At 34.8% G+C, this 22,662-nt stretch overlaps 1 protein-coding gene across 2 annotated transcripts; it reads right to left on the reverse strand.

Moving 5' to 3' along the window:
- Positions 1-2,144: 2,144 nt before the first annotated feature.
- Positions 2,145-22,078, reverse strand: LOC123689789 (chymotrypsin-2-like). 2 transcript variants are annotated; one of them, XM_045631394.1, is made up of 5 exons: positions 22,052-22,078; positions 4,613-4,751; positions 3,820-4,069; positions 2,577-2,738; positions 2,145-2,355 (listed from the first exon to the last, which is right to left on the reverse strand). In XM_045631394.1, exons 2-5 carry the CDS (start codon positions 4,726-4,728, stop codon positions 2,203-2,205), a joined length of 681 nt encoding a protein of 226 aa, XP_045487350.1. In that variant the 5' UTR covers positions 4,729-4,751; positions 22,052-22,078; the 3' UTR covers positions 2,145-2,202. The 2 variants fall into 2 exon arrangements, with proteins under 2 accessions (XP_045487350.1, XP_045487348.1); XM_045631392.1 differs by lacking the exon at positions 22,052-22,078 and adding an exon at positions 5,054-5,171 and having other exon boundaries at positions 4,613-4,799.
- Between the last annotated feature and the right edge of the window lie 584 nt (positions 22,079-22,662).

Below are 22,662 nucleotides of genomic sequence, written 5' to 3' on the forward strand. Positions count from 1 at the left end.
AATTTTGTGATTTGTGTAAGTTGTAATAATTTTTTAATAATAATTCAGTGTATATTATAGTATAGTAGTAGTGTGTAAATGATAGATAAGTAAAATTAGGAAATAAAATATTTTGAATAAATATTTTTAAGCTCAGAGTTAAGCGCACAAGCTTTTAAGTAACTAATACAAAATAGAAGTTTATTTATTTATTAAGTCTACAACATCATACATATTACGAAATCTACTGATAATTTTATAAAATCTTCTAATTAATATGTACGACAATATAATTAACATTATATTTAATAACATTATAATTAACAACATATTATGTAAACATAAGTTTTGCTAAAATAGGAATCATAAAAGTACAATTAAAAACATAAACAAGATAAGAAAATTAGAGAATAAAATAAAATAAAATTAATTTACCAAATGTTGGTTCTTAAAGTAGAGAAAATAAATCATCAGCAAAACAGCGAATTAGGTTTGAGAAAGGCCTCGAACAATGCTTTTTCTAAAACCGATCAGCCGACTATCGAATATATACAGCTCCGGATAAGCTGTGTGTGAGGTGATTTTAGACCTAGGTTAAAGTTCACTCTAGAGCGGTGAAAGTTAAGGGTTGTATGTATTTTTTTATGTTATTGCAAAAATTGTAAAAAATCACCTTTCCCCTTAGCATCCCCTAGACATGCCAACTTGTACACCATCACTGATGAAGGGTCCACCAGAGTCACCCAGATTAAGAAATCTTGATTGAACCAGAAAAACTATTGAAGACTACAACAGCGAACTGTCCATTACTGCAAGGATGTCACGGATGTATACGAAAAATGTTATTAATGAAAAACGCGTTATGATAAGGTGTCATGTAGGGACACAAGATTTAGGTGCTAGACGGAAAAACAATTCATTTCGCTCTGCGTATAAACTTAATCGTTGAAAGTTATCACATGAGTAAGTTAATAACTTATACTTCTGCTGCATCACAAAAGCCGTTTCGGCGATAGTCGTTTGTAACATCAAGAATCAGCATTTCTCAGACTATTAATTCCTAGCCGGTCCGGCTTACTTCATTCCGCCGCTTTAGTTAAGCTTATTTTATGATTTTATTAAGATAATAACATTAATATAACAGTTTTCGCAAATACAGAAATTTATTTATAATATATAATAAACATTAATTAAAATATACTGAAGTTGGCCAACTGTAAGTCCCGTCTGATATCCATTTTGCCTTGCGTAGTTTTGTCAATAGATGGCACCACATGTAGTTTGCATTTTTTAAATTTATTTATTGTTCATTGTCCGATATATATATATATTTTATTACTCATTCTCGGAGCGGAGTAGAATCCATATAAAAACAGATAACTAACATCAGTTCAGCCTATCTTAAGTTGTCAGTGGCGTAAATAAGACGACTTTGTGTTATATATTTATAGACATTAAGAGATTTACCACAAGAATTTTCAAATGAATCAACAACTTAAATACAGATAAAAATAAATAAATTCATTTTTTTTAATTGAAGTTCAGACAATTGGACTGTAGAGTTTAGAACAACTTAGTAAAACAACTAAGACACAGAGGGCACTTTTATAAAATGTTTAAAACAAAAATTATCAAAAATTAAATTAAAGGTAAGCTACTATATACATATATTATTATAGTTGTTATGACAACTATACATCAATTTTTTGGAAATATTTAGAACACAATACCCTAAATAAATATGTTTTATTATAAACTAGTTTAGTTTCGGTTTAAGAAATACTTTCGAAACCCATTACTGGAATTGTAAAATTTATTACCCTTTATTGCTTCTCTATTATTATTTTTATAGTTACTATTATATACATATGAAATCAATGCTCTGTGGTCAGTTTGTTCGGATTCAGTTTTCACAATTTAAAATATGAGTACGTATTTTTACAAATTGATATGGTATATTATGTATTTATATTATATTGGTATTTTTAATAATTTGGTGGCCATTTTTAATTTAGACTTAATATTTCAATTTCAAGCCAAGGCTGGAAAAGTCTAAAAGAATTTCGTGCTCATAGGTGCTCCTGTGCGTAGTACGTCTTCGTCTTTAAATCGATTTTTTAAATAAGGGGTTGGATGTTATTTTCAGATACAATAAAATATACTCATATTTCAAATGATTATATTTAGCACAGATGTTACAATATATAATGTTCATCAATGTAATCACTTAATTTTGCTCTGTATCCAATTGTAGTTGCCAAAGACTGAAGCAAATACGTCAGGATAGTTGTAGCCACAAGGAATTCCCCAGGACACGATTCCAATTTGAACAAAATTGTTTCCTTCTTTAATAACCAGGGGCCCACCGGAATCACCCTGTAAGAGAAATCAAATAACAATTAAAATATAAAAACAAACGCGTCGTTTGTAAGTGATCGGTCTTCTACTTCTAAAACATATCACTGATTTTCGAATTTAAAAAACCCCGATACTTGCTCTTTTGACATATTTTTTTAAATACGTTGAAATGAAAATATTATCTCTCTCTGTAACGTCCACCGAGTCATATTTCACAGTTTTATTGTTACTTTACTTACTTGGCATGTCCCTTTGTGGTTCGGGCGCTTAGCACAGATTTGTCCCTTATCGATAGGCATAAATTTCTTAGAAGGCGTGCGTAACAGTCGTTGAGTGCATTCGTTATTACTTATAGTATTGAAATACAACATTTGAAGATTGTTTGGAAAAATGTTCTTTTCCTGTAATATTAATCAACATGTATTAAAAATGTTAAAATAATAACTTTTTAAAATTAAATTGTAACTCCTTTTATTGTTAATGATGAATATAACTTTGATATATTGTTACGAAGACGGATTAAACTAAATGTTTTCTCGATTTTAGAAACAATTTAGAGAAGTTTACAGTCAGCTAGAAGATAGGCAGTCTGCTCTACGCCTCGTACGCTGACGACGCTAAGACGACGGCGTACGTTAGCTTTCTTTTCATTTCATATCAATTAAAAACTTCTACTGAAGACTTGGCTGTATGGGCATAGTTCCCTTTGCCCACCCGCAATGGCTGAAGAAAACAAATAAAAACTCTGCTTATATTATTTTAATGTTGGCGTTTAAAAAAAATATTGGGAGTTTAGTTGTTTATTGCACAAAATGAGTACTCACCCACCCGAACTCAATTTAAGTAATTGATCAAAATGCTTCGGAGAACATTTTACCGGAAATGTAAAAGTCGTACAACGAATTTATTGCGTGGAGAGAAGAAAAAAAAAGCATAATGTAGTTTTATTAAATTGCTTAATTTTTTCGCAACTGTATTAAAAATAGTTGTTCAGTACACGTACGGAACCGTCATTGCAACTTGTTCCGACTGTCTAATTTGTCGGAACTCTTTGCAATGAAATATACTATTGTGTTCCATATTTCTACACTTTTTCACCGACTATTCAATCAATCAAATCAAAATTTATTTATTCAGTTTAGATGCGACTTAAGGCATGCTTATGAATGTCAAAAACGTTTACAAAATTCGCGAAAGCGCAAAACTACGCCATCCGTTCGCAAGACTACCAGGAGGTCTTGTTCTGAGAAGAACGGGCAAAAAACTCAGCAAGTTTTATCCTCCCTTTAGATACAATAATTCAAAAGAAAATGTCATAAACCACAACGTCATTTAAGTTACATAAGTAAAAATAAGATAAAATCTGTTCTGTGATTTACCACATTCACCATTACATTACATTCCTATACATATATTACTAGACGACCAGAGAAACGATATTTATTTCTCGTTGGAAGAATATAACAAAGTTAATATACTCACGGCGTTTATTTTTCCCCAACCGGTCAAAAGACATTGCGTTCCAACGGATACCTGGTGGTTGACCAACCCAATTGGTTGAACATTGTTGTTGTATTGGATGCTGCCGTCGACTTCTATGACGCCTACGTCATTCTTCGCTGTGGTCTTTGAAAATTTCTCATGAGGCACCAATTTCTTAACCTTGTAACGCTGGCCACCTGATTTGATCTGGTGACTGCCAACTACTAAAGACACCACTTCGGGACGGAACCTATAAGTTATTATTGGAAATTATAAGGATATCATCATTAAAGTTCGTCGTTTCACTTTAAAAGATAACATAAACACATTTTAAATTATTAAAGTAGATGATAATGAAAACGGTTTGACGTCATCTGCCAAACCACGACTCAGTGTGAGCAAGCAAGGAGGAGAATTTATATATTATAGCTTTTCTATACAATGGAATGAATAAATTAAAAAAAATCTGTAGCGTTACAACCATTTTTAGGTCTTGGCCTCAGATTTTTGAATCTGTTTCATGATCATATTTAAATCTAATAGGCAAGTAGGTGATCAGTCTCCAGTGCCTGACACATGTCGTCGACTTTTTGGGTCTAAGACATGTCGGTTTCCTCACGATGTTTTCCTTCACCTTTCGAGCATATTATGTTAAATGCGCACATAGAAAGTCCATTGGTACACAGCCGGAGATCGAACCTACGACCTCAGGTATGAGAGTCACACGCTGAAGCCACTAGGCCAACACTGCTCTGTTACAATGGAATGAAAAGGAATGAAAAAATTTACTCACCCAACAATGCAATGCGCGGCAGTTAAGACGTACTGTTGGTTTATAATAGACCCCCCGCAATTATGCATATCTTCATTTCGTTTTTTAACACGAATGGAAACTTGGTATTTAGCCATGCCTGGAGAGGCATCTTGGCCACCTATTATTCGGCTGTCTCCATCTACAGCTTCCGAAACGCTCACTTCGCCTGTGAACATTCTTCATTTTATTGGACATTGTTCCGCGCGCTTCGTTGTCTGAGTTGCAATTATTTTGTTGAGGAATTATTTTAAAGCTATGATATCTTCTGAGCAAATTAAAAGATGCAACGAAAATTTGTTTGCAAAATTAATGTGATAATAATAGCTACTATTGACGAGACAGCGCTAAGGATGACTGTTGGACAAAACCCACAAAATATTGCGTATAAAAAGAGATAAAATTAAATGAAGTTTATCTTACCAAAGATTCCTGGAGACAAAAGAAGTAATATCCCAAAATGAAGAAACATTTTTACTGCAGTCATAGGATTCCTCGATGTAACATTTCTTATCTTCAGCGGCATATTTATACCAACTAAACTTTTCGATAATGCCGGAAATTACCTTAAAAACAATTAGCATTATTAATTATTAGTACATATTGAAACAAAATAACTAAACGAGTTTGTACGTCTTGTATGTTTATTAATTATTGAAATTTCATGTTTTTTAGAAACAATGGAAGTTTCAAAGACTTTAATTTAAAAACAAATACGCAGTAAATAAATGAAATTATAACATTCAAAGTTAAGGCATAATTCGGCAACAATAAGGTGAGCGATCGCCACTCACCTCACGTCAATATCAGCGGTTTCGGACATCGAGTAACGGGATTCGGAACTAGGTGGATACTATTTTGAGGCGCAGAATGTTCAACATTGGCCCTGTATTGCCTGTAGCTCTAGGTAATGCCCATGAGCGTGGCTGCAACAGGTCCAAGTCTACGACGCGGAATGTCCATGTTTTTGCTTAAATTATGTTAGAATACAAAACCCAGCCGACGATTTTTAAATGTACAAAATTTCTCACGTGATAAACACATAATAAACCAACTAATTAACTTTTTTAGATTTTTCATGGCCATTAGTATTTTAATTGTATTTGAGAGGTGTTAGTGATATTGATTACTATTTAACACGTTCGAAATCCATCAGATCTGTTCCAGAACTTTTGTTAAGTTGACTACTCTGAGTTGAACATAATCACGTCATCATGTTGTTTCACTCCTTGCGAGAGGATCTAACTTGTACAGTTCTTTGAGTATGAACAAGCACAAATACACATAATTGCTTCCAACTTACAGCTGAATTTAAGGACATTATAAAATAAATAAGAGATATATTAGGTATGCCTATGCATGAGGGACCTAAGTACTATTACTGTAATTATTTAAATTCCTTGCTTGGATATATTTTGGTACTCGTGAAATTGTATACGTACGGTGGCACCATATTTTATAATTATACGACGTGCCGAGATTCTACGTAATGGCGGAAACTTTTGAGTAGGAAAAAAACATCACAAACTCCGTCATTTAATCTCTAGTACCGATATCGATTTAAAAAACTGACTCAATAATAGATAGCAAACTTGGAATTATGTTTTATGATTCTTCTGTAGATAGTTGAAAACCTGTAAGATTTTATTGAAATGAAACTTCTTTACGCACGCTTGACTTGGGGAGTAAGCTGGCGAACGCGTGACGTAAGCGTTACTAAAAGTGTGATCAGGCAAGGCGATTTCTTTCTCTATTCCTCTCATAGACCTCTCTTAGCACACTGCAGGCCTTTTGTCTGTATCACAGTGTAGTAGCAAGAGAGAGCAGTATTCAGTCAGTAGTTCGTTTGCGAGTTTACCAGCGTTACGCGAACGGTGATTCTTTGGCTATTTTTCGTAATTCTATTTCGTTTTGAACAATTTTATTCATTAATATTTTGTTCAATACTCCACGTTTAAAGTGAATAATACTGTAAATTCATTTTAGAGTTCATGTTTTGTGAATTTTCGGGTAATTAATAACAAATTAAATAATAAAAATAAAAGATCTATGCAAAAATATTCAAGATTTCCATTTAAAATTTCAATTTTTCGCTAGGCATAGGTGTTTGTCATAGATTGACGTTTTGACAAAAGGGCGCGAACGGAAATTAGGAAAATGTAATGTAGTGTAAGTAGTCAATGTTATTATAATTAAATCAACTGTTCGTTAAGATATGGTAACAAATGTTCTTTTATAATTTATAAAATATAGATTTAAAAAAAAAGTATAATTTGAAAATGTTTTTACAATAATGAGATATTCGTCAAGTTAGCTAAGGATAATTAAGAATTGGTAATTAAAGAGGTTGAAAAAAGCTATTATTTTATTTTTGTTGTTGTTTTGTTTTTTGTGTCGTTGGGTTTAAATACATTTCTTCTTTTATTTAACTTATATGCTAAAGATACAATTTATCACGTCGTGGGTCATTGAAGAACTTCAAGGATGAATTATTTAATTGGGTGGACTTTCATTTCCGTAGATCGGGATCACTCAATAGATGGTCTTTAAGTCTTCATTTAAATATTGCTAGACTGTCTGCACTTTTTTTATATTTTGTGGGAGTCTATTGTACCGCAAAACTCCCCCAACGCACAATGATTTTTGGCGTAATTGGTTCTTTCTTGACCGCACTTCTGAATATGATAAACCTACCTAACCTGATAGTAGAAATTTCGAAAAAACGCTAATTAATTTTTCAGCGGAATAGTACTCCGGCGAATATCAAAACACCTAAAAAAAACCAACCGAGATAGCAAGCTGGGTTTCTCGCCGATTATTCACCATCGACCATATTCTTTTTGTGAAGCAAATTATAGAAAAATACATGTAAGAATTTTACAAAAACACCACAGCAACAGCCCAACTTGAACAACAAAAATAAGAATTTATCGTTCCAAAAGGCGTTGGGCAAGGCAATCCACTTTCCCCAAAACTCTTCACAGCAGTGTTAGAAAATATATTCAAGAACTTGGGCTGGAAGCATTTTGGAATCAGTATTAACAAATTGAACCTTAATCATTTCAGATTTGCTGACGACATAGAGCTAGCTTTATCCGGGATTTAAACTGAGACCTATGTTTTTTATAGAAAGGGGGGCAAACTGGCAGGAGGCTCAAATACATCCAATTCAATTGTCGTATGGGTATGGGTTCGAAGTTCGAATCCTCTGCACTAAAAGACTAATATTTCTGTACGGTGAAGGAATACGCCGTAAAGAAATGGGCGTGCCTTTTACAAGAAGTAGATGAAGTGTGTCAAGCACATAAGGCTTATATATAAAAAAACTGCTTTGATACAGAAATCGGATCACCATTTTATTGTTTATCTATATTTACAGTCTTTTGATCGTATGTTTATGCTTTACAAATAATCGTACCCCCAATGAGGGAAAATGTATTATGACCCCCTTTCAGACCCTATATTGTTAACATTATTTTCAAATTGATTCGATTAAAATAAGAATGAAGAGTAAATAATAATATATTTTTTTAATTTCATGATATTAAACTTTATAATGTTATCTAAATAGGTTTTGCTGGTAATTAATTTAGCTGATGAATTCCTACGATAACATTTTAATTAAGTGTATAGTTTTAAAAAAAAAAAACAATTAACAATTCAATTTGTTCACGCCATCCAATCACCTTAGTCCTCTCTGTCCTCATTTTCTGTCCCAACCGCACCCGTTCCTTAAACACCACTCTCTCTCTCTCTCAATATTAAAGTGTGGAAGGAGGGGACTATGAGACTTGCGCCCGCGCCTCAGAGAGAAGCCACTACCGCCGTCGCGAGGTCACGCTTGCTCACTTCTATTACTGTGTTTACGCTACCGCAGAGTACCAAGTACTTACCGCTTAATATTCTATGCGTGGTCTTCTCCCACGGAGACAAGTGAAGTGCCTGAGGACTAAATGTGAGTCGTGTTTCCCATATTTCTTCTTCTTTTTACGCCGCATTCCACTTGCCCCTCGGCCCACCTTTTCTTGGTCTCCGCCATTACATTGTTTGGTCCTTTTCGAGCCGCGATATACTATTTTAGTTTGTTTCAAATCGCGATTTGATTTGATTTAATTTAATTTAATATATATATATCTTTGTCATTATGGAGACTCGTAAAGCGGCTTCTGAGAAACAAGGCGCTAACAGTTCGCTTGAAATTGATCGAGCCGTTTTAATTGCAAAACGAGACAATTTATTTTCACGTGTACAAGACTTGTATGATAGGTCAAAGAAAACCTCGCAGGAGGCTGACATAAATTCTTTTTTATCGGGTATGATATCAATTGATAATATTCGGGATTCGTTTTGTGAAACAGTGAGTAAAATAAATGTTATCGAATTAACTATTAATCCCTTATACACTGTCAATTTTAATTGCATGAATTCATTTGAAGACATGTATTGTCACTGTAAATTCATTTTTGAGAAATTTAATAAATTTGTTGTAGGTAGGAATGATTTATCTGATGCAAACCAACACCAACGCAAATCGTTTCACTTACCAAAGTTGGAATTAATGATTTTCAACGGTGATGTCATTAAGTGGCCGTTATTTTACGAATCCTTTAAACGTACCATTCATGAAAATCCTGATCTTACAGATCACGAACGAATTCAATATTTAATAAGTAAATTATCTGATTCGGCCCTCTCTGTTTGTGCAGGTATAATTCCAAATGCTGAAAATTATGCTTTAATTTGGCAAACGCTTATAAACAAATACCATGACAAACGAAGTTTGGGTTCAGCTTATATGCAAAAGATTCTAGACTTCAAACCGCTTACCACCGCTTCACATAAAAATTTACAATTGTTTCTTGACAATTACTGCACCGCAATATCAAGTTTAGAATCATTACAATTAGAAAATTTAGCTGATTTTATATTACTATATTTATCATTGAAGAAATTAGATTCTAGTACAATTCGTTCCTTCGAATTACATAATATTAACAACCCTACAATACCTAGTTATAAAGATTTAATTGCATTCGTACGTGAGCATAATAGAATAGCTCAGCATTTGGATACTACTCGCACATTCGATAACAAACCGGTTTCTTCGCGTGCGTTTGTGTCGCTTACAGAGAAGCGGTCTAATTGTTCATTTTGTAAACGCATCGATCATTTTAATTTATATAAATGTAATTCATTTAACGAATTGTCTATAGATGATAAATACACTTTTATCAAAAACAATAAAGGGTGTTTTAACTGTTTAAGTTTATCGCATATGTTAAATAAGTGTAAGTCTGCATGGAATTGTCGTAATTGCCGCATGAGACATCATTCTACGCTGTGTCGTAATGCGACTGTTTCTCAAGAAAACATGCACGCTAATAACTTGAATCGCATGAGCAATGCAACTGCGCCGCTTGCTGGGCCTCCCGCTAATAATACACCTAATTTACCTCCACGCAGCGACAATCAGCCGATTAATAACTCAAATATTTCACTTTGTAATATTCGGCCGGCTATTTCCGAAAGTAATAATACATGTTTATTAGGTACGGCGCAAGTATATATATATATGATTTAAATGGTAAACCACATACAGTTCGTGTTTTAATTGATTGTGCGTCTCAAGCACTTTTATAACCATGAAATGTTGCAAAATATTAAATTTAAAGGTTACTAAATTTTCGAATAAGTTTGTAAAAGGTATAGGTTCCGCTTCAAATCCGATAATAGGAGAAGTTTCTACCGTTCTTTCTTCTCGGATTAATAATAATTCTATACCTTTAAATGCCTTTACTATAGACAAAATAACAGACTGTTTACCGGTGGCACAAGTTAAAAAGTCTTCGCTGAAACATTTAAACAATATTACTTTGGCGGATGAAAATTATTTTCATCCGTCAGAGATAGAGATACTTATTGGTGCACCGCATTACGCCGATATAATGTTGTCGGGTCGTGTTACTGGCGCACCTGGCACTCCTACCGCTTTCGAAACAATATTCGGGTATATTATCATCGGTAACGTCCCCTTATTGGGTTCTGATTGCACCAATAACTGTAACAGTTATACCGCTATTTCGCTGTGTTCTTTAGTAGAACAACCGCAGTTAGAAAATTTAATAAAAAAGTTTTGGCATTTAGAAGAGGTGCAATGTTCTGTCCCTTTGAGTCCAGACGCTATTAAGAATGAACGCATATTTACCAATACTTTTTCTCGCGATTCCACTGGTCGCTATACAGTGAAGTTACCTTTTTCAGAGAGTCCAGCCGTTTTAGGAAACTCTTATGATATGGCTAAGCAACGATTTTATTTTCTTGAGCGTAAAATGTCAGCATCAAAGGAACTTCGTTTGGAATATGATGCAATTATTACAGAATACATCAATAAGGGTTACATTTCATTAGTGGAAAGTGATAATAAAAACCAAGGTTATTATATTCCACATCATGCTGTTGCGAGGTTGGATAAGACCTCCACGAGATGGCGCATGGTGATGGACGCTAGTGCAAAAACATCTTCTGGTTTATCCTTAAATGATATTTTGTATATAGGAGATAGTCTACAAAGCGATCTTTTTAATATTTTGTTAGACTTTCATTTGTATAAATTTGCCTTTATTGCGGACATAAAACAAATGTATTTACAGGTTTGCGTTTCAGAAAGTGACCGTAAATATTTAAAAATTTTGTTTCGCTTTAATTCAACTTCACCGCTTTGTGTTTATCAGTTTAATCGTGTTTGTTTCGGTTTACGCTGTAGCCCTTTCCTTGCAATGAGAGTCTTACGCCAGCTGTGCTATGATGAAAAAGTACGTTTTCCTACCGCTATTCCTATAATTGAAAATAACACGTACGTCGATGATGTTTGTTACTCTGTGCCTTCCTTACCTGTCGGGTTAAGACTTTGCGAAGAACTTCGGGAGCTCGTTAAGGCTGGGGGTTTTGAACTTGTAAAATGGGCCAGTAATACGTCGGAGCTTATTGAAAAATTATCGTCTTCAGATCGTCAATTAGGAAAAATAGATTTTGATGGTTCAGAAAATAATTTAAAAGTTCTTGGTTTACAATGGTCTCCAATCACTGATGATTTTATGTACGCGGTTTCGATTAACCATAATAACCCTGTGACTAAGCGTAAGATTTTGTCTTTAATAGCTCGACAATTTGACGTCCTAGGACTAATAGCACCAGTTATACTTTACGCTAAACTAATTATACAAAAATTACATATTCTTAAAATAGGCTGGGATGATCCACTTCCTTCGGCTATAGTTAATGATTGGCATGTCTATATTCGGGAGCTTCCATGTTTACGACAGCTACGAGTTCCACGACATTTGGGGGTTGAGGAAAAATCTACAATTTCCATCATTGCCTTTGCGGATGCCAGTGAAAAAGCCTACGGCGCTACTGTTTATTTAAAGACGAACAACACTTTAAACTCTCCGCCTATTATTCGCTTAATATGTGCTAAGTCGAAAGTTGCTCCGCTTAAAACCATTTCCGTTGCTAGACTAGAACTTTGCGCATGTTTACTCATGTCTACGCTAGTTCAGCGGGTAATAGATACTTACAATAAACGCCACGTCATTAATGACATTTTTTGTTTCATTGATTCAATGGTTGCATTACATTGGATTTCCGCATCTCCGCACCGCTTTAAGACCTTTGTTGCTACTCGCATTACAAAAATAGTTTCTCATATTCGACCTGAAAAATTTCACCATGTTGCGGGTGATCAAAATCCTAGTGATTGTCTATCTCGCGGCTTATCACCCACTGCATTTGTAAATAATTCTACTTGGTTCACTGGCCCAAAATGGTTAGAATTGGAATCATCTGAGTGGCCAATTACATCTCTAAACTCTGAAACAGCTGTTGATATAGAAGAAGAAAGAAAAATAGTCTCTACTCCTGCTACAGTGTGGAGTGATCCAAACCCAATTTTAGAACTGTCTCATCGAGTTTCTTCTTGGTCATTGTTTCTCCGTACAGTGGTATGGATATACCGTTTTCTAAAAAGACTTCCTAGATCTACTAATATCTCTGCTGACGATATTAGTTATGCTGAAATACAGATATTTAAGGTTTTACAAAAGGTATATTTCTATGATGTCATCTATAGCCTTAAAACTAGTGGCCGCTGCTCGCGTTCTATTCAAAGATTATGTCCCTTTCTAGATGCTGATGGGTTGATAAGGGTTGGTGGTAGATTAAAAAATGCCAATCTACAGTATGATCAGCAGCATCCTATTTTGTTACCCCGAAAGGACAGGATACTTGAGTTAATTATTTCCTATTATCATCGTCATAACTGTCACGCTGGTCCAGTCACTTTAATGGCGATTCTCCGACAACGTTATTGGATACTATCGTGCCGCAGCATAGTGCGATCAGTTATACATAAATGTAACTTTTGTTTTAAAGCAAATCCTCATCCTATTATACCGCTCATGGGTGACTTACCAGACTATCGTGTAAACGAATCTAAAGCTTTCGTCCATACCGCTGTAGACTATGCTGGTCCTATTTCAATAATTCCTTATCGAAAACGTGGAGTCCGCTCTATGAAGGCTTATCTTTGCATTTTTGTTTGTATGGTGGTTCGAGCTGTACACGTTGAGCTTACTACAGACCTTAGTACCAGTTCATTTCTTTCTGCATTCAAGCGATTTATTGCGCGTCGTGGCGCTATTTCTGTTCTTTATTCAGATAATGCAAAGAATTTTGTTGGAGCAAAAAATGTATTATCAGATATATTTACACTTACAAACTCGATTGAATTTCATGATACATTTGCCGCTGAGCTTGCAAATAATCGTATACAGTGGAAATTCAATCCTCCACGAAGTCCTCATTTTGGTGGCTGTTTCGAAATATTTGTTAAGGCTTTTAAGAACCATTTGCGTCGTGTGGTAGGTGATCAGTTACTAACGTATGAGGAAATGTTAACTGTTCTTACACAAATTGAATCAGTTATCAATTCTCGACCGCTTACACTTTTAAGTGAGGATCCATCTGAGCTCACAGCTTTAACTCCGGCTCACTTCTTGATGTCATCACCAGTAAAATTTCTACCCGCTAGAATGAAGGTAGATGATGAACCAGTTTCACTTTTAAAACGATATGCGTTGTTGGATGGTATGATACAATCATTCAGTAATCGATGGAAATTGGAATATCTCCATTTGCTACAGTCGAGAACAAAATGGAATACACAAGCCAATCCTGTCACAATAGGTACAGTTGTAGTTATAGTGACAGATAACGTTTCTCCACTTTCTTGGCCTTTGGGAAAGGTAATGGAAATTTTTCCCGGAAAAGATGGAATTTGTAGAGTAGTTTTAGTCAAAACTGCAACGGGAATTTATAAAAGGCCTGTTGTGCGTTTATGCCCATTACCGAATAAAACTGCCTACAAAACCGCTTACAAAACAACTTACAAAACCGCTTTAAAACCGCTAATAAAACCGCTTACAAAACAACTTACAAAACCGCTTTAAAACCGCTTACAAAACAATTTACAAAACCGCTTTAAAACCGCTCGATCAACCGCTTAATACACCGCTCTCCAAACTGCTTTATGAATCTTTTACAACCCGCTTTACAAAATCGCTTTACAAACCGCTAAACAAACTCATATAGTTCTATGATCTTTTTTACCAATCGCGAATATCAATTTTCTTTTCTCATTGTTATTACTATTATTTTTTTTTGTCTTTTTATTATCATTTCTCTTTATAAAAAACCTAAAGGTTTTTTAGGCCGGGGGCAATGTTCACGCCATCCAATCACCTTAGTCCTCTCTGTCCTCATTTTCTGTCCCAACCGCACCCGTTCCTTAAACACCACTCTCTCTCTCTCTCAATATTAAAGTGTGGAAGGAGGGGACTATGAGACTTGCGCCCGCGCCTCAGAGAGAAGCCACTACCGCCGTCGCGAGGTCACGCTTGCTCACTTCTATTACTGTGTTTACGCTACCGCAGAGTACCAAGTACTTACCGCTTAATATTCTATGCGTGGTCTTCTCCCACGGAGACAAGTGAAGTGCCTGAGGACTAAATGTGAGTCGTGTTTCCCATATTTCTTCTTCTTTTTACGCCGCATTCCACTTGCCCCTCGGCCCACCTTTTCTTGGTCTCCGCCATTACATTGTTTGGTCCTTTTCGAGCCGCGATATACTATTTTAGTTTGTTTCAAATCGCGATTTGATTTGATTTAATTTAATTTAATATATATATATCTTTGTCATTATGGATACTCGTAAAGCGGCTTCTGAGAAACAAGGCGCTAACAGTTCGCTTGAAATTGATCGAGCCGTTTTAATTGCAAAACGAGACAATTTATTTTCACGTGTACAAGACTTGTATGATAGGTCAAAGAAAACCTCGCAGGAGGCTGACATAAATTCTTTTTTATCGGGTATGATATCAATTGATAATATTCGGGATTCGTTTTGTGAAACAGTGAGTAAAATAAATGTTATCGAATTAACTATTAATCCCTTATACACTGTCAATTTTAATTGCATGAATTCATTTGAAGACATGTATTGTCACTGTAAATTCATTTTTGAGAAATTTAATAAATTTGTTGTAGGTAGGAATGATTTATCTGATGCAAACCAACACCAACGCAAATCGTTTCACTTACCAAAGTTGGAATTAATGATTTTCAACGGTGATGTCATTAAGTGGCCGTTATTTTACGAATCCTTTAAACGTACCATTCATGAAAATCCTGATCTTACAGATCACGAACGAATTCAATATTTAATAAGTAAATTATCTGATTCGGCCCTCTCTGTTTGTGCAGGTATAATTCCAAATGCTGAAAATTATGCTTTAATTTGGCAAACGCTTATAAACAAATACCATGACAAACGAAGTTTGGGTTCAGCTTATATGCAAAAGATTCTAGACTTCAAACCGCTTACCACCGCTTCACATAAAAATTTACAATTGTTTCTTGACAATTACTGCACCGCAATATCAAGTTTAGAATCATTACAATTAGAAAATTTAGCTGATTTTATATTACTATATTTATCATTGAAGAAATTAGATTCTAGTACAATTCGTTCCTTCGAATTACATAATATTAACAACCCTACAATACCTAGTTATAAAGATTTAATTGCATTCGTACGTGAGCATAATAGAATAGCTCAGCATTTGGATACTACTCGCACATTCGATAACAAACCGGTTTCTTCGCGTGCGTTTGTGTCGCTTACAGAGAAGCGGTCTAATTGTTCATTTTGTAAACGCATCGATCATTTTAATTTATATAAATGTAATTCATTTAACGAATTGTCTATAGATGATAAATACACTTTTATCAAAAACAATAAAGGGTGTTTTAACTGTTTAAGTTTATCGCATATGTTAAATAAGTGTAAGTCTGCATGGAATTGTCGTAATTGCCGCATGAGACATCATTCTACGCTGTGTCGTAATGCGACTGTTTCTCAAGAAAACATGCACGCTAATAACTTGAATCGCATGAGCAATGCAACTGCGCCGCTTGCTGGGCCTCCCGCTAATAATACACCTAATTTACCTCCACGCAGCGACAATCAGCCGATTAATAACTCAAATATTTCACTTTGTAATATTCGGCCGGCTATTTCCGAAAGTAATAATACATGTTTATTAGGTACGGCGCAAGTATATATATATATGATTTAAATGGTAAACCACATACAGTTCGTGTTTTAATTGATTGTGCGTCTCAAGCACTTTTATAACCATGAAATGTTGCAAAATATTAAATTTAAAGGTTACTAAATTTTCGAATAAGTTTGTAAAAGGTATAGGTTCCGCTTCAAATCCGATAATAGGAGAAGTTTCTACCGTTCTTTCTTCTCGGATTAATAATAATTCTATACCTTTAAATGCCTTTACTATAGACAAAATAACAGACTGTTTACCGGTGGCACAAGTTAAAAAGTCTTCGCTGAAACATTTAAACAATATTACTTTGGCGGATGAAAATTATTTTCATCCGTCAGAGATAGAGATACTTATTGGTGCACCGCATTACGCCGATATAATGTTGTCGGGTCGTGTTACTGGCGCACCTGGCACTCCTACCGCTTTCGAAACAATATTCGGGTATATTATCATCGGTAACGTCCCCTTATTGGGTTCTGATTGCACCAATAACTGTAACAGTTATACCGCTATTTCGCTGTGTTCTTTAGTAGAACAACCGCAGTTAGAAAATTTAATAAAAAAGTTTTGGCATTTAGAAGAGGTGCAATGTTCTGTCCCTTTGAGTCCAGACGCTATTAAGAATGAACGCATATTTACCAATACTTTTTCTCGCGATTCCACTGGTCGCTATACAGTGAAGTTACCTTTTTCAGAGAGTCCAGCCGTTTTAGGAAACTCTTATGATATGGCTAAGCAACGATTTTATTTTCTTGAGCGTAAAATGTCAGCATCAAAGGAACTTCGTTTGGAATATGATGCAATTATTACAGAATACATCAATAAGGGTTACATTTCATTAGTGGAAAGTGATAATAAAAACCAAGGTTATTATATTCCACATCATGCTGTTGCGAGGTTGGATAAGACCTCCACGAGATGGCGCATGGTGATGGACGCTAGTGCAAAAACATCTTCTGGTTTATCCTTAAATGATATTTTGTATATAGGAGATAGTCTACAAAGCGATCTTTTTAATATTTTGTTAGACTTTCATTTGTATAAATTTGCCTTTATTGCGGACATAAAACAAATGTATTTACAGGTTTGCGTTTCAGAAAGTGACCGTAAATATTTAAAAATTTTGTTTCGCTTTAATTCAACTTCACCGCTTTGTGTTTATCAGTTTAATCGTGTTTGTTTCGGTTTACGCTGTAGCCCTTTCCTTGCAATGAGAGTCTTACGCCAGCTGTGCTATGATGAAAAAGTACGTTTTCCTACCGCTATTCCTATAATTGAAAATAACACGTACGTCGATGATGTTTGTTACTCTGTGCCTTCCTTACCTGTCGGGTTAAGACTTTGCGAAGAACTTCGGGAGCTCGTTAAGGCTGGGGGTTTTGAACTTGTAAAATGGGCCAGTAATACGTCGGAGCTTATTGAAAAATTATCGTCTTCAGATCGTCAATTAGGAAAAATAGATTTTGATGGTTCAGAAAATAATTTAAAAGTTCTTGGTTTACAATGGTCTCCAATCACTGATGATTTTATGTACGCGGTTTCGATTAACCATAATAACCCTGTGACTAAGCGTAAGATTTTGTCTTTAATAGCTCGACAATTTGACGTCCTAGGACTAATAGCACCAGTTATACTTTACGCTAAACTAATTATACAAAAATTACATATTCTTAAAATAGGCTGGGATGATCCACTTCCTTCGGCTATAGTTAATGATTGGCATGTCTATATTCGGGAGCTTCCATGTTTACGACAGCTACGAGTTCCACGACATTTGGGGGTTGAGGAAAAATCTACAATTTCCATCATTGCCTTTGCGGATGCCAGTGAAAAAGCCTACGGCGCTACTGTTTATTTAAAGACGAACAACACTTTAAACTCTCCGCCTATTATTCGCTTAATATGTGCTAAGTCGAAAGTTGCTCCGCTTAAAACCATTTCCGTTGCTAGACTAGAACTTTGCGCATGTTTACTCATGTCTACGCTAGTTCAGCGGGTAATAGATACTTACAATAAACGCCACGTCATTAATGACATTTTTTGTTTCATTGATTCAATGGTTGCATTACATTGGATTTCCGCATCTCCGCACCGCTTTAAGACCTTTGTTGCTACTCGCATTACAAAAATAGTTTCTCATATTCGACCTGAAAAATTTCACCATGTTGCGGGTGATCAAAATCCTAGTGATTGTCTATCTCGCGGCTTATCACCCACTGCATTTGTAAATAATTCTACTTGGTTCACTGGCCCAAAATGGTTAGAATTGGAATCATCTGAGTGGCCAATTACATCTCTAAACTCTGAAACAGCTGTTGATATAGAAGAAGAAAGAAAAATAGTCTCTACTCCTGCTACAGTGTGGAGTGATCCAAACCCAATTTTAGAACTGTCTCATCGAGTTTCTTCTTGGTCATTGTTTCTCCGTACAGTGGTATGGATATACCGTTTTCTAAAAAGACTTCCTAGATCTACTAATATCTCTGCTGACGATATTAGTTATGCTGAAATACAGATATTTAAGGTTTTACAAAAGGTATATTTCTATGATGTCATCTATAGCCTTAAAACTAGTGGCCGCTGCTCGCGTTCTATTCAAAGATTATGTCCCTTTCTAGATGCTGATGGGTTGATAAGGGTTGGTGGTAGATTAAAAAATGCCAATCTACAGTATGATCAGCAGCATCCTATTTTGTTACCCCGAAAGGACAGGATACTTGAGTTAATTATTTCCTATTATCATCGTCATAACTGTCACGCTGGTCCAGTCACTTTAATGGCGATTCTCCGACAACGTTATTGGATACTATCGTGCCGCAGCATAGTGCGATCAGTTATACATAAATGTAACTTTTGTTTTAAAGCAAATCCTCATCCTATTATACCGCTCATGGGTGACTTACCAGACTATCGTGTAAACGAATCTAAAGCTTTCGTCCATACCGCTGTAGACTATGCTGGTCCTATTTCAATAATTCCTTATCGAAAACGTGGAGTCCGCTCTATGAAGGCTTATCTTTGCATTTTTGTTTGTATGGTGGTTCGAGCTGTACACGTTGAGCTTACTACAGACCTTAGTACCAGTTCATTTCTTTCTGCATTCAAGCGATTTATTGCGCGTCGTGGCGCTATTTCTGTTCTTTATTCAGATAATGCAAAGAATTTTGTTGGAGCAAAAAATGTATTATCAGATATATTTACACTTACAAACTCGATTGAATTTCATGATACATTTGCCGCTGAGCTTGCAAATAATCGTATACAGTGGAAATTCAATCCTCCACGAAGTCCTCATTTTGGTGGCTGTTTCGAAATATTTGTTAAGGCTTTTAAGAACCATTTGCGTCGTGTGGTAGGTGATCAGTTACTAACGTATGAGGAAATGTTAACTGTTCTTACACAAATTGAATCAGTTATCAATTCTCGACCGCTTACACTTTTAAGTGAGGATCCATCTGAGCTCACAGCTTTAACTCCGGCTCACTTCTTGATGTCATCACCAGTAAAATTTCTACCCGCTAGAATGAAGGTAGATGATGAACCAGTTTCACTTTTAAAACGATATGCGTTGTTGGATGGTATGATACAATCATTCAGTAATCGATGGAAATTGGAATATCTCCATTTGCTACAGTCGAGAACAAAATGGAATACACAAGCCAATCCTGTCACAATAGGTACAGTTGTAGTTATAGTGACAGATAACGTTTCTCCACTTTCTTGGCCTTTGGGAAAGGTAATGGAAATTTTTCCCGGAAAAGATGGAATTTGTAGAGTAGTTTTAGTCAAAACTGCAACGGGAATTTATAAAAGGCCTGTTGTGCGTTTATGCCCATTACCGAATAAAACTGCCTACAAAACCGCTTACAAAACAACTTACAAAACCGCTTTAAAACCGCTAATAAAACCGCTTACAAAACAACTTACAAAACCGCTTTAAAACCGCTTACAAAACAATTTACAAAACCGCTTTAAAACCGCTCGATCAACCGCTTAATACACCGCTCTCCAAACTGCTTTATGAATCTTTTACAACCCGCTTTACAAAATCGCTTTACAAACCGCTAAACAAACTCATATAGTTCTATGATCTTTTTTACCAATCGCGAATATCAATTTTCTTTTCTCATTGTTATTACTATTATTTTTTTTTGTCTTTTTATTATCATTTCTCTTTATAAAAAACCTAAAGGTTTTTTAGGCCGGGGGCAATGTTCACGCCATCCAATCACCTTAGTCCTCTCTGTCCTCATTTTCTGTCCCAACCGCACCCGTTCCTTAAACACCACTCTCTCTCTCTCTCAATATTAAAGTGTGGAAGGAGGGGACTATGAGACTTGCGCCCGCGCCTCAGAGAGAAGCCACTACCGCCGTCGCGAGGTCACGCTTGCTCACTTCTACTACTGTGTTTACGCTACCGCAGAGTACCAAGTACTTACCGCTTAATATTCTATGCGTGGTCTTCTCCCACGGAGACAAGTGAAGTGCCTGAGGACTAAAGGTGAGTGGTGTTTCCCATATTTCTTCTTCTTTTTACGCCGCATTCCACTTGCCCCTCGGCCCACCTTTTCTTGGTCTCCGCCATTACACAATTTATATTCAAACAAGTTGATTTGATTTTAATAACTCTTTTCGAGGGCACTGAAGTGAGAGAGCATCTCGTCCAATATAAATTAAATATTAAGTATTTAATATTTAGTTTATATATTAAATACTTAATTATTTATATATTTTATTATAAGTATTTCTCGTACAAATAAAAGGTTAATAACGTATGATACGTGAGAGATTTATGTAGGATTTATGAGCCGAATCTAAATCGTACCATTTAATGCAAATACATCTAAAATTTTCAAAAATATCTGTTTAAAAATAAAACCGTTTATAAATAAATATTAATAATTTCAATAATTTTTAAAGTTGAATTAATGTTTCCAAACCTGGTTGGCATGATTATAATCTTCATTAGGAATGATGGAATCTGTGAGAGTACTTTAAAAGTGTGAAAAATCTGGAACTTGATTGTAGTTTTATGAATCAAAATCTCTAATTATTTCATATGGAAATACACCTTTTTTTGTCAGTCAGCATTTTGATAATTCTTTAAAATTATAATTATTTTAACTTTTTGCTTAACTTTACGTTTTAGTAGCTTAGATACATCACTATTATTGATTTTAAGTACCTATAAAATGATATGTACATATATTTCTTTATTTTGCGGAAGAACTTCCACCCGACCTTCATCAAATTAAGGCATGTATGATAAAATGTGCATCATAATGACTGAAATTGTGCAAAAAAATTGGTATAGTGTAATATGTACTCTATATTCTCTCAAAAAAATTGGTATAGTGTAATATGTACTCTATATAGTACTCAATGTAGGTACTCTATATTTTTCTGAACAAAGTTTATGTATGACCCTAACAAATTCCCCAATCGTGGTAATTCGTTGAATCCCCACACAATTTTTTTACAAATATAACAATGATTAGATTTCTTATCTATATCTGGTTGTATTGGTGATATTTAACTTGCGACTTTTTAGTAACCGGTTTTTTTAACGGTTATTTTCAAATTATCTTTCAGTGATTTTTAATTTACGTTGAAATTTATCAAAACTTAATTTACTTTCAGATACAATATCACCCCACCAATTCTTTTATAATATATATGTTTTCAATAGTTTTTTGATAGTAAATTAAACGCTCAGATATTGAAAAAGTGACATCTTTGCCACCTATTATTCGGCTGTCTCCATCCGAAATGTTCTCTTTGCCTATAAAACATACTTCATTTTATTGGGTTACATGATTTTATAAGGTTCGTACTCATAAATCTGAGTTGCAATTATTTTCATTTTAATGTATCTTCTTGTTCAAAATGAATGTAATGGATAGTGTATTCTTTTGGATCGACGAAATTTGCACAATATTGCGTATAAAAAATATATAATTAAATAAGTTTTATCTTACCAAATAGTCCTTGGGACAAGAGAAGTAATATTCCTAAATGAAAAAATATTTTTATTACAGTCCTGTCTTGAATGTAACATTTCTTATTTTCAACAACATATTTATACTAAACTTTAAACGTGAATAAATGCCAAAAACATATTTTTTGGTAAGCACGTTTTTCTCGGACTTGTACATATGTTTGTCACTTAATGGAAATTGTAAGATTTTGAAGAAAGAAAGGAAGTAAAAGCTAATTTCACAAGTAAATAAAAAAATAATCTTAAATTTTATGTTAAAGCATAATTGGGCAAGAAGCAGGTGGCGATCGCTGTCAATATCAGCGATTTCGATCATCGAGCAACCTCTTCCTGCCTAGGAATTAGATTTTAGAAAT

Source organism: Pieris rapae, chromosome 2 (genome assembly GCF_905147795.1).
Source record: "Pieris rapae chromosome 2, ilPieRapa1.1, whole genome shotgun sequence".
Taxonomy (NCBI): Eukaryota; Metazoa; Arthropoda; class Insecta; order Lepidoptera; family Pieridae; genus Pieris; species Pieris rapae.